Consider the following 13,613-nt stretch of genomic DNA (forward strand, 5'->3'; position numbering starts at 1 on the left):
GTGACGAAGAGCCTAACACTATTCAGTACAATTCAAACATTTGACTATTAGAGATTGGAAAAAACAAGCACCATCCTAACAGTCAGTTTAGTGAGGAAAGCAAATACGTTGTTTCTTAAAAGATCTGTGAATCGGGTTTCAGCCTGTATAAGGGACCCTTCGTTGTAGCAGAAGAACACAGGTGGAGGAATCGTCTGATTATTTAAACTTGTCTCTGAGTGACATAAAAATAGCCAAAACGAGCGGTTAGACTCCTCCTTCCTCATAGGAGGAAATAAGCCAAGTAGAGAGGATAGAAGCCCTCTGCTTCTGAAGTAATGGGGTACAGAGGGAGTGAAAGGAACTTCCTGGAAGGCTGGGAGGAATGCCGCTAACATCTCCTGAGCAGTGTTTAGCACAGAATCCAGTACTGTGCTTCATACTTCATGTGAATTAAAGCATATGAGCCTTATTGCATTTTTATCAGGTAAGCATTTTTTATCCTGGTTTTATAGCTGAAGTAACTGAGGCCCAGAGAAGTAATTGGCCAGAGTCAACAAGGCTGTACTCTGCCCATCAGGATGGTCTCCTGTGGCCCATCTTTTACATAGTTCTTCCTAGGACAAAGAAAGAGGGCCTGGCATAGCTGAGTGTGGAAGAACTTAGTCCCCTATGCCAGCTCAGGGATGTCACATGGGGACAGGGAGTTAGGGGCTGGCAGATTAGAGCCATTTCTAGGTTTTCTCATTTGTTCATGTACCTAGTAAATGGGCTCATTTTTTTAAATATATTTTTTATGTGAACTTTAACATATATACATAACAGTGATAAGTTTCCAAGTAAGATTTAACAAATAGTTAGCAAATTTCAAAGAATGTCATGGGTCACAGTTCCACAACTTCAGCTATTTCTAGCATTGTAAAATATAACATACATACAGAAAGGTGTTTAACTTTTGATGTACAGCTCAACAAGCAGTTATATAAGTAATTTCAAAAACTGTTATGGGTTACAGTTCCAGTTTCAGTTCTTTTCTTATTATGCAGTATAGGGTATATACAGAAAGGTGAAGGCTTTCAGAGCACAATTCAACGAGTAGCTATAAAGCAAATTCCAAAGGATGTTATAGGTTACAGCTCCACTATGTCTTTTACCACCTTCCAGCTATTCCAACACCCCAGCATCTAAAAAAATATGTATATATAAAGCTTTAGTATTCATAGACTTTTGTTAAATCTTGTCTTGTTTGTTGCTACCCCTTCCTCTCACTTAGTCCCCTTCTCCATCTTCAGGGGTGTCTAGGCAGTGAGCCCCCTGCCTTGTTCATATTAAAAGGGAGTGTCAACAGTATAGGGAAGGGGGCTGCATCTGATTGTTGTTCTTAAAGACGCTGTTGCCTCTGAGATTTAGGACTTGTCTGGCATAGGAACACTCTGGTGGATTTAAGTTTCTGAAACATAAAACTTAGTGAGTGAATCTTTTATAGAATCTCAGGTAGGGGCCTAGGTATTTGGGGACTACTTTTGGTAAGGGCATGGCATATCATAAGGGTTGCCATTTGGGATGTCTAGTTGGAGCTTGCATAAGAGATTTGGGATCCCTCAGCCACTGTAACCTCAGCTTGTTGCCTTTCTTTTTTCCCCTTTTGGTCGAGTAGGCATTTTCAATCCCTCGCTGCCAGGGCCAGGCTCATTCCTGAGAGTCATGTCCCACATTAACAGGGAGATTCATTCCCCTGGGAAGTCATGTCCTTTGTGGGGGTGGAGATGGGGGGAGTGTTGGTTAATGAATTTATTTGCCAAGTTGGGTTTAGAGAGAGAAAGGCCACATTTGAGCAACAAAAGAGGTTCCCTGGAGGTGCCTCTTTTGGCATAATTATAGGAGGGCTCAGCCTCCCATTTAGAACCCTAAGTTTCACAAGAGCATGCCTCAAGTCGAGGGCTTGATTTATCAAGTAGTGGGTTCCTAATTTCACTTAATATACATTCTATCCCAAGATAAATGGTCTGTTTCTTACATTCTCTTCACTTAGTTGTACAGTCCTCATCACTCTCAACTTTTTCACTTAGTTGTACAGTCCTCATCACTCTCAACTTTAAACTCACTCTCAACTTTAAACTTAGTTGTACAGTCCTCATCACTCTCAACTTTAAACTCACTCTCAACTTTAAACTTAGTTGTACAGTCCTCATCACTCTCAACTTTAAACTCACTCTCAACTTTAAACTTAGTTGTACAGTCCTCATCACTCTCAACTTTAAACAACTTTAAACAATTATATATCCCAGAGCTCTTATCAGCTGCTAAGTATTCATCCCTAGTATTAGTGTAGTATTGGTAAGATATTTCTATCAAACATAGTCTTTAATGTGTAATGGATAGTTTTTTCATATACCACTCTGTTGTTAACCCTCTGCACCTCATACCTTATATCATGCTAACACAGGTTTGTGGTGCTACTCTGTAGGTTACGTGCCTTTAAACAACCATTTACAAACATGTATGCCTTCAAAGAGTCACTGATACTTATAATCGTATTAATGAACCATAGTCATACCTGCCCATTGCCATACCATTAAGTTCACCCTCTTTATCAGATCTGTACATATTGGATTATCATCCCCCCTTCACTAGCTTCTATCTCTAGGCCCTCTATACTCTACAGGACACTTATTTTACATTTTTCACAGAGTTCACATTAGTGATAACACACAATATCTCTCCTTTTGTATCTGGCTTATTTCACTCAACATCATGTCTTCAAGGTTCATCCATGTTGTTATGTTTCACAACCTTGTTCCTTCTTACTGCTGCATAGTATTCCATCGTATGTATATACCATATTTTGTTTATTCGCTCATCTGTTAAAGGACATTGGGATTCTTTCCATCTCTTGGCAGTTGTGAACAATGCTGCTGTGCACATCAGTGTGCAAATATCTGTGTGCATATGATCCATCCTGGAGAAAGTTCCACGAGCATTAGAGAAGAATGTGTTTCCTTGTAATTTGGGATGAAGTGCTCTATATACGTTTATTAAGTCTAATTCGTTTATCACATTGTTTAGGTTCTCAGTTTCCTTATTGGTCCTCTGTCTGGTTGATCTGTCTATAGGAGAGTGATGTAGTGAAGTCTCCCATGATTATTGTGGAAACATCTATTGCTTCCTTCAGTTTTGCCAGTGTTTGTCTCATGTACTTAGGAGCACCTTGATTTGGTGCATAAACATTTATGATTGTTATTTCTTCTTGTTGAATCGTCCCTTTTATTAGTATATAGTGTCCTTCTTGTCTCTTATGACATCCTTGCATTTCAAGTCTTTCTCATCTGAAATTAGTATTGCTACCCCTGCTTTCTTTTGGCTGTAGCTTGCTTGCAATATTTCTTTCCGTCCTTTCACTTTCCATCTCTTTGTGTCAGTGGGTCTAAGATGAGTCTCTTGTAAGCAGCATATTGATGGTTCATATTTTTTAATCCATTCTGCCAATTTATGTGTTTTAATTGGAGAGTTCATTCCATTCACATTCAATGTTATTGTGAAGGGAGTTCTTGAATCAGCCATCTTATACTTTGGTTTTTGTCAAGTCAGATCTACTTTTCCCCCCTCTTAATCTTTATTTCCTTTAAGTTACCCTTACTAATACTCTTCAATTCTGTGCCCTTCTCCAGGCTTCTCTCTCCTGTCTTGTTTTCTCAGCCAGTAGAGCTCCTTTTAGTATTTCTTGCAGGGCAGGTCTCGTGTTAACAAATTCTTTCAGCGTCCTTTGTCTGTGAAATTTTTAAGCTCTCCCTCAATTTTGAAGGCAAGCTTTGTGAGATAAGGAGTTCTTGGCTGGCCATTTTTCTCTTTCAGAATCTTAAATTTGTCGTACCACTACCTTTCCACCTCCACAGTGCCTGCTGCGGGGTCACTACTTAGTCTTATGTTGTTTCCCCTGTATGTGGTGAATCACTTCTCCCTTGCTAATTTCAGAACTTTCTCCTTCTCTTCAGCATTTGACAATCTGATCAGAATATGTCTCAGGGTGGGTTTATTTTGATTTATTCCATTTGGAGTTCGTTGGGCATCTTTGATATTCATATTACGTCGTTTAGAAGGTTTGGGAAGTTTTCCCCAACAGCCCTTTACTCTTCTCTTCCCCTCTGGAAAACCAGTAATAACCAGTAATTCTTATATTTGTGCACTTCGTGTTGTCCATCATTTCCCTGAGAACAATTTCAAATTGTTTGATTTTTTTTTTTACCATTTGTTCTTCTGTGCTTCCGCAATCCATTGCCCTTTCCTTGCATTCACTAATTCATTCCTCTATCTCTTCAAATCTGCCATTATGTGTCTCAAGAATATTTTTAATTTGATTAACAGTATCTTTTATTTCCATAAGATATGCTATTTTTTAATTTACTCTTTCAAATTCTTCTTTATGCTCTTCTAGGGTCCTCTTCATGTCCTTTATATCCTGAGCCATGACACTGATGTTTGCGTGGACTGCTTTGATTAACTGCTCCAAGTTCTGTGTCTCCTCTGGCTTTTAAATTTGGACCTTTGGGTTATCCATATCTTCTGGTTTCTTCGTATGCCTTAAAATTTTCTGTTGTTTTGGCCTCTTGGCATTTGTCTGTCTTGATAGGGTTCTTTTAGGATATGCAGGCTTGTTTGAACATTTATCTTTAATTTGGCAGAGCCACAGCTTGGTGGAGTCCACTTTCCCTGACCTACCAGCAGATGGCGCTCCCAAGCCACCTCTTGGTGGGGAGCCTGCCCTGCACAGTTTGGCAGGGAGTCCACTCCAGCACACAGTGATCCCAGCTGTTCCCAGGGCTGTGGGTGGAGTTCTCTGGGGCTGCAGAGCTGCGTATCTTATCTTCCAGCTCAAATGCCCCACAGTCCCTGTCTGTTGTGAGGCCGTGACTCCCTGGGATTGGGGGAGGGCTCCTGGTAGTTCCACACAGCACCCTTGTTTCCATGGAAAAAAAGGTGGATGCTGTCTGAATCTGGAATTCCCTCAAGGAAGGTCTCAGCTGTGGGGCTGTGAAGGGTCATCTCCCCAGCCAACTGCAAAGATGGCTGCATGGGGTGTGGAAAGCTGTCCCATTTTGCACTCATCTGCCTGGTCTGACCGCCAGTCCCCAGCACAGGGGCTTTTGACTGCAGATCTGCGAAGGGTTATCACCCGAGCCAAGTGCTGAGGAGGGTACCTTAACCATGGAAGGCTGCTACCCTCCGCACTCATCAGCCAGCTCCAACTGTCTGTTCCCTGGCAGCATTCCAGGCTAAACACTCACCCCGTCTTAAAGGTAGTCTCTTGGCTTCTCCAAGTCCACACTCACTATAGGTGTAGAAGTCCCTGCCAGCCAGTGGAACCCTGGAACTGCTGTTCTGGAGCGCTTTCTCTCCTTTATCTAGTGTTTTTCACAGAGGAGAATTTTGCTGTCTCTCCTACTCTGCCATCTTCCCTGAACTCGCTCATTTATTTTCATTGAAGTTAATTCCTGCAGTTGCCCTCAGAAGTTACTCTATAACAACACGTAAACAATATTGGCAAACAGCATAGCAAATCTGATAACACAGGCCCTGCTGGGTAATTTGGTGGCAAAATGGAGTGGGGAGAGAATACTTCCTTCCCAGGGATAGCAGAGACTACACACGGGAGCTCAGTGAGTAAGGAATGCTGACTACTCTTACTCCCCACCCCTGCCTTCCACTGTCCTTGGCTCTCAAGTCCTTTTTTACACTAGCAAAGGAGACAATTCTGGCCACTAATTAGAATGCTCAAGCCCTTCACCTATCTGGACCAGAGAGCTGGCTCAGAACTCTCTTTCTGCACACATGCATCCACAGCCATCCCCAATTCACCTGTCGAAGGGCTCCCTGTGCTCTCATGGATGAAGACAGTTGGCCAAGTCAACATTGTTCCACCCAACAGCCAAAGCTAAGGGTTCTCCAGCCCACAAGAATAGGCACAGCCCGTGGGGACTGTGTTGATTAGTTAGCAGTGTGCATTAAGGAGCTGGCTGATATTTAACCAGATTAATTCTACTGAGACTGGAAGACAGAATGACTAAACAGTGGTTATATATGAACACATATATAACATTTTATGTATGTCATGACTATAAACGTCATTAGAAAAAAAATTTTCAAGTATTGCTGCTTTCATATGTGCTTCGTATTTGAAACAAGAAATTTTTCCTCAACTACCATTTCATTATAACTTGAAACCCCTTAAGAAATTATTACATCTGTCTAAAATTCAACTTTAGAGATCTCTGGGGGTATATACAACTTTTCATCCAAAATGTGGATAACTGGCACCTTATCTACTCCGGTAAATATTTATTAATATGACCAATGACTATTGGGCAACAAAGCAACATTCTGAGCAAGTATCAACTGGTTTGCTATGGTTGTGGATTGTATTTTTTAAAAGCCCAATAATAATGTGATTCCCCAAAGCAAATGAATGAAAAAAATTTTCAGATATTTACTGAGCACCTACTGTGTATCAGGAAGTGAGCATAACAGACAAGCACTCTTGGGGGAGCACTGCCACAGTGCCATGGTCTCCTGGTTCGGAAGGCAGTTCATCAGTTCTTGCCTAGGGATCATGAAAAATCCCAAGGAAGAGATTCGAAGATGACTGGGGAAGCTCCCTGGGGGTTAGAATTATGGGGTACACTTCCACTGACAAAGTGCTAACTGACCCTCACAGGTTGCAGATGTACGCTGCTGGGCCCCATCTTGGTGAAGAGATGGAAAAAGAACTCACAGAGATCCGGTTGCATTTAGTGTGGCGAATTTCTGTATGACTCCTAATATTTTAAGGAAAAAAGACACATTGTTCTAGTTTCAGTTTAAGCTGAGAATACCCCCTTGCCAAGTTCACAGATGGTTAAGATGCTTTGCATGAAATATCTGCTTTACAAGGCCTTCCTGAGACCTGGGTGAGGCACTGTCCACTCAACAATCACACCAGTTACCTGGAGGCTTCCTGGCACTCTCCCACCCCTGCTGGAGAGCATGGAAGGGCCTCACCTGTTGGTCTCCTGCCTGAGCTTGCCCAGCTGGAGTCTCAGGTGTTGCTGCTGGTGGGGTGAGATCTCCAGAACAACCGCAGAACCGGGTCTGCTCCCCTCATGCATGGCTTGCACCTCACTTCCATGTGGGTCTGTGGAGGGGCAGTCCTCTTCCACCTCATCCACATCTGTATCCACCCCTTCTATCTCAGAGGCAGGCACAAAGTGTGCCTGTAGCTCTGTGAGGTCATGGAAGAAATGACCATGGTTAGCAGAAAAGCATCTCAACCAGGCCAGGCCTTGCTTTCGCTTATGGCTCATGACAGCCAACTAGGCTCCTGGGAGGCTGGGCTGGCCAGGGCAGCGCTCCACCAGGTACTGCTGCCTTTACAAATGGGAAGGAGACAATTTTACCCGGTTTTCTGCAATGTAAAAATCACCCCCAGTTTACAGACAAGGGAACTGAAGCTTAAAATTGTCAAATTAGCTGGCCAAAGACAGCTTTTACAATGTACCACCAAGTTCCTAACAAACCCCGTCATCTCCTTGGAGTGGGGAAGTCATTAAGTATGAGGGTTTAACAAGCCTCTCCTGGAAGCTGAGCCTAGGCTACACAGTACTCTCAGAAGATGGCCAGTGAAGGATCAAATAAAGACAAGAAGGGGCAATGCCAACAGAATCACTACAAAGCCTCCCTTGATGGGAGGAAGTCATCATTGAAGGAGAACCAACTTTGGTATTAAGCTGTTGTTAACATTTCAAAAACAGAGGCTGCAAAAGCCAGAGATTGTTACAACCACCACATGATGACTGAGACAGGAGCCAACCGTGAGTGTAATACGCTTGAAGCAGATACCTGCCAACTGTAGGATCCCTGTTCCCAAACTCAAGTCTCCCTTTTCAGTGTGAATGACTTTCATACCCAGTCGCCTTGGTTATGCCAAGAGAGCACATACAGAGTCATGACACTCTTTCTTAGAATCTCAGAATCTTAGCCCCAGGAGGGGCTTCTGATGGCATTCACCAAATTGGAGGGAAGTGTATAGCCAAGATGGCAGAGACTGCAACAGAGGCCACTTCTGATCTCTTCCATAGCCTGAAGCTGACTTTGACCACCAAGAGGGCACTTACCTGGAATGAGAATGGTGACAGCAGCCTGTACCGCCCGGCAGATGATGTTGTCCATTGCAAACATCCAGTGGGGCCTAATTAAGTGGTTCCTCAAAATTTTATTTACCTAAAAATCACAAAAATCCATATTTGTCAGACTTCTAAGAAATGTGATTTCTTACTGATTATAATTTGCTTCCACTCTGTCAGATAAAGCTGCCCTGGATTTCTAACTGACTTATGTTTCTTGTGGACTGAGTTTTCCTCTGAGCTGACCCGAAGTCTTGCTGGGGCCTGGGGGTTGGGTACATCAATCTGGTCAACTTCACTGGAGCATTTCGTTTGTTTATTCAACAAGCATTTATTGAGCACCTTTGAAATGTCAGGCTCTGTGTTGGGTGCTTTGGTCATAAAGATGAACAGGACATGTTCTCTGGCCTGGAGGCCCTCACATCTGTTTGGGCAGCCACATAAACTTAAACCCCACACCCACTCTGCTGGCAGATGTTCTCAAATCTTATACTTAAGCTCTTCATGTCCAATTGCAAATCATCTCGTTCACCAAAGTGATATTTTATTAATTTGCATACTGTTTATAGGGTGCTGCAGAAACTCGGGGTTCAGGGGTAAACAAGTGAGGAGACGGGGACTGTGGGAGAAGATGGTAACATCTTGGCTATAAACCACTTCAGTGGGCTCCCCACCTCCTGGCTTGTTCTGTAGGGTCAGATGGAGCACTTACGGCATCCTGAAAGCCAAACAGCACCAGGTGAATCTGATTGATGGATGCACTGTCAAAGTCCAGGTCTACCTTAAGCTTTGAGATCATCGATGCCATCACCCTGTGCTCCAGGGAGCGGATGAAGTCCCTCAGGATCCCAATTATTTGCTTGATGTGGCCAGTTGAGAGAGACAACTCTTCTGAACTCTAACAGAGGGAAGGAAGGGAAGGGGAGAGGGGAGGGAGGGAAGAAAGAAAATTCATTTTCATCAAGTCAGAGAAGGAGGGGAAATTTAGGCAGTATGAGGAAAACTAGATTGAAGATGATCCATTTGAGAATGGAACTAGGGGATCCCTAGGTGAGAAGGGATCTGTTTGCTCCTGGAACTCCTTCACATCTCTTCTGTCACGGGGTTACCTGGCCCCTGGTCCTCCGGCGCACAAACATTCCCACATCTAAGTCCTCCTATGAATGGTTCCACCTTTGGGTTTAACCCCTGGTGAGGCCCCCATCAATGGCCCCGTTGGAAAGCACAGTTCAGGACAATTCCTATTTCCATGGTTGGCGGGGCTTGTTCATAAAAGGACCTCTCCCCATCCAAAATAAGGAGGAGAGGTCAGTTTGCCAGTGCCGTGACCTTGTAAATTGAGTTGAACGTTGCCATCCACAGCCTTTTCTCCCAAAGTGGTTCTTCTCCCAGTGACTAGGGACAGCTCCTGGGGTCCTTTCCAGGCCATTTAGAAAGCCTACAGCTGGGGGCTTACAACAGTTACTACGGTTACTATGGGAGAGAAGGCTGGAGGCCCTTCCATCCCTTTGGGCTTTGTGTGCAGCTGGCTTGTTTTCCCACCAGAGGGCAGCATTGCCCCATCAATGTCTGGCTTGACCACAGTGTTTTGCCAATTGATAATTTAGGCAGAGTTTCCACACACACACCCCATTTGTATTCTTTTGTCGGGGGAGGGAAGAAAATTGGGACATACTTGTGATTATTGTAACGCATGCAAATGTTCTGGGGTAACAGGCCTCTCAGTCCCTGCTTGTACTGGTCCCCAGTCCTGAGCAGGGCAAAGGAGGCAGGATTATCAGGTCCCACCCTCAAGCCAGTACCTGGGCCACGCACTCCTGCAGGTTGGAAGCCACCTGGTTCTGCTCCTCCCACAGGATTTTGTACAGGATGGCGCAGCGCGCACTGTCCTTGCGCAACAGGAAGAGGCCTGGGTTCCTGTCCTCCGGGGAAGAGGCCATGCTCCGGTCTTCCGAGGCCGAGCTCTCATCTGTGACACTGCAGGCAAACACGGGGCAGTCCCCGTGCATCCCCAGGGTGCCTTCTCCAGGAAGTGTACTATGCTAGGGCAGCATGCGGGCGGGGTGAGAGTCCCCACCCTCAAGAAGATGGAAATCTCGGAAGGGGGGGGGTGTAGATCAGAAGAGAAATGCAGAGGTTTCTTTCTAATCTCCCTGGCACTAGTGCTGGGGGAGGGAGGAGAAGAGTAAGTGGGGTAGAAGGGAGGAAGAAGGGAAAAGGAGGGGAGAAGGGGAAGGAGAACAGGGTAGGAAGAAGGAGGGGGAAGGAGGAAGGGGAGGGAGGGGGAGAAGGGGAAAGGAGGAGAAAAGGGAAGGGGGCAGGGAGAGGGGAAATGAAGAAACCTCTCCTTGCTTGCCTTTTTTGGCTGCCTGGCTGCCTCACTGACAGGGCAGAAAGGAAGCAAAAGCTCCTCGCTGCTGCTGCTGCCACCGCCTGGTTTTCCCCGGGGAGGTATTTTCCCCTGGGAAACATGAGTACCTCTTGCAGATCCACAGGCAAGGGGACAGCCATACCTGAGCAGGTGACTGGGGGGGTGCTTGGGCCACCCCTTGGAGGGCAGCGCCCTGGGCTTGTTGAAGAACACGTCAGGGTGGGCGTCTGAGTCGGGGGAGACAGAGCTGTACTGACTGCTGCTGCTGCCCATGGGCTCCCTGGGCAAGGGTAGGGCCAGGGCAGCGCCCCGGCCACCACCTGTGCAGGATCAGAGTGAGAGGGAGGCAGGAGGCTGAGCCAGAGGACAGACTGGGCCAAGGCGGCCCACCCAGGGGCTCGTTAACCCTGCACTGCTCCAAACGGGCCCTGGGAACAACTGCCCGGGAGGGAATTCTGATCCAGCAGGTCTGGGATGGGCCTGAGCCGCTGCATTTCTAACAAGCCTGCTGAAGATGCTGTTGCAGCTAGCCCGAGGACCACACTCCCTGGGGCAAGATGCCGAGCCCTTCTGACCCCATCCACACCACGGAAAAGAGAACAAACCCATCCACACCACGGAAAAGAGAACAAACTGCTTTCTTTGCAGGGATCACTCTTATGTCACTGCCCCTAGGACTTAGTGCCCCAGAAGGGATCAGTTAGCTTCGGTGGCCTGCTAACTCCTGAGACACCTCTTCATCAAGATGAGGGTCAGCAGAGGACCACAGGCCAGGCTCTGACAATGAAGCACCAGGCAGAAATGCAAAACCCCGGCCTGATGCCTCTGCCTCTCGTCACAATCTCAAACAAAAGACTGTAACAAGGGGTCATGCCTCACAGACCCATCAGGACACCAGAGGGGCATTCATCGGTTGGCTTTTAACAGCTCCCACCCCTGCTCCATGACTCCCTGCCACTTTTCACACAAACGGGCACAGGGTGGGCTCTGGAGGGCTGGCATACTCCCTCCACAGCAGAGAAGCCAGGGCGGTGGGGGGGGGGCACGCCAGCCACCTGGCCTGCGCCTGGCCCCAGCCATCCTCACCTGAGGGCTTGAAAGCAATTCTGTTCTTCTTGTCCTTGTTCACCTACCTTAAGAAACCTTCTCTGAGTAGGTCAGCTGCTGTGACACTTTTGTGGGGGTCCAGCTCAAAGCAGGTTAAAATGAAAGCTCTGGTTTCAGCCGAAAGGGCTTCTGGAATCTCAGGGTGGATCTTAAACATCCCCACCTGCACGCAAGGGAGAGGTGAGGCATGACTGAGGCCTCAGGCAAATCCCCATGTGCTGGTTTTCAAGATGCAGCTCCTGCCCCTCTGAGGGGCTGGTGATAGGTCATTAAGAGTGGCCCTGATGACTCTTGCTCCCTTGTTATGCTGACGCTCCTCCCATCCAGATGTGGAGCCTGCTTGCCCACCTCTTGCATCTGGGCGGACCTCTTGTGACTTTGCTTTGACTGATAGAAGATGTGGAAGTGAAATTGTGTGCCTTGGGAGCCGAGGCCTTGAAGCTGCCTTGTAGCTTCCGCTCTAGTTCTGTCCGAACCCTGAGCCCCGCAGGCAATGGGGACACCCCAGCCAACCCAGCTGCAACCACGGCCTCACCAGCTGGGATGTAGCCATGAGTGAGCCCAGGTAAGCCCAGCGGCAGAACCAGTTAACCCACAGGATTGTGAGGAATTTAAAAATCACTGTTTCAGGCCACTAAGTTTTGGGGTGTTTTTGCTCCACAGCAGCAGATGACTGAGGCAGGACTTAGGTCACAGCCTGCAGCAGGATGCTCTGAGGGTATTCAAGGGCATCTGTTGTCTGTTCTTGATTCACAGCGTCCCCCAAAGACACCCCACATGCCTCTCAATCTCTGTGCACTTGCAGCCTAAATTCCCACCCTCCAACTCCAAACCACATGCAGACAAAACCCTGAGGCTGATAACTCAAGAGACAGGCAACTGATCATCCAAAGTCATCCGAAGCCAAAGCCACCGCCTCAGCCCCATGGGGCGAGACTCACTGAGGGAAGGGGACAGCCTTTTCCTCTTAGGGGTCTTGCTAGAATTTCTGCTTCAGCTCTTACTTCCTGGCCACCTAATGTTATCTTGCTAAAGGCTCTGTCCCTTTAACCCGCAGGGGAACAAGAGTTGGGTCTATGCTATCACCTCTCACTGTGACAGGGGAACGCTTCCATGACAAGCCCCGTTCATTCATCTTGCATAACTCCCCTCCTGCACAATTGTCCCATACTCGGGGGTGGCACTCTCTTCTTTTCAGGCAGCAGTGTCTTGAAGTTCACAGTCTTCCCCTTTTCTTTACCAAACCCAACCAACAAGCCAGGACTGGAAGCCATTCTGCCCTCCAGGTCCACTCCTGTGCCCAGCTCTTCACAGTCTCCCCTTGCTCCACTGAGTGAGACCTGGGAGCTGCAGAGAGCGAACTGCTGACCCTTCAGACTTTAGACCCCAAAGTCCCTAGTCCAGATGCTCACTTCTGTTTCTAACACACTGCTCCTTAGGGGAAGCTCAAGAGTTTTGGATTTTGAGAATGCTAAACACTGGGCAGAATCTAACCACTACGATTTGAAATGCAAGGGACACTGCAGGTGGCACCCCTCACCTGAGGGGTGGGGAGAGAAGTCGACAGTGCCCATGGCGCTGGGGGGGGGAGGGGGTAGGTCAGAGACAAAAGTTCAGGACAAGATCCCAAAGAAGAAAGGGGCAGCCTCTTCCCCAACTCAGGAAGAAGAGAGCAAATGTGGGCAGCCTCTGGGCATCTTGCAAATGCATCACTTTTAAGGGTGCTTTGCTGTTACTCAAGAGGTCACCCAAAGGGGTGATCTCCTTGGTTTGAGACACTGTTTGGAAGTTTCTAGAAATTTTTCTGAAGGCTTACAGAGACCCCAGAAATAATTTCTACAGTCATTCTTAAGAGAACACAAGGGACATTATTTACTAATAACTTTCTCATTTGCAATTAAAATTAGACATTATATGCCATCCAAGAAACGGAATATATTTTCAGAGAATTTGTATAGCTGATTAGCTAACCAGAAACAGGAGGAAGGAAGAGGTAGTGGGGA

The 13,613-nt window shown here is 46.7% G+C and overlaps 1 protein-coding gene across 1 annotated transcript in view; it reads right to left on the bottom strand.

Annotated features, from left to right (window-relative positions):
• Window positions 1–13,613, bottom strand: part of LOC119524183 (mitogen-activated protein kinase kinase kinase 15-like) — a 162,154-nt gene that overhangs the window by 2,817 nt on the left and 145,724 nt on the right. The window contains 6 exon segments of the mRNA XM_037822819.1: window positions 7,012–7,231; window positions 8,124–8,229; window positions 8,845–9,030; window positions 9,935–10,109; window positions 10,646–10,823; window positions 11,590–11,773. Of these exon segments, the coding sequence (XP_037678747.1) occupies window positions 7,012–7,231; window positions 8,124–8,229; window positions 8,845–9,030; window positions 9,935–10,109; window positions 10,646–10,823; window positions 11,590–11,773 (1,049 nt within the window).

Source organism: Choloepus didactylus, chromosome Y (genome assembly GCF_015220235.1).
Source record: "Choloepus didactylus isolate mChoDid1 chromosome Y, mChoDid1.pri, whole genome shotgun sequence".
Classification (NCBI taxonomy): Eukaryota; Metazoa; Chordata; class Mammalia; order Pilosa; family Megalonychidae; genus Choloepus; species Choloepus didactylus.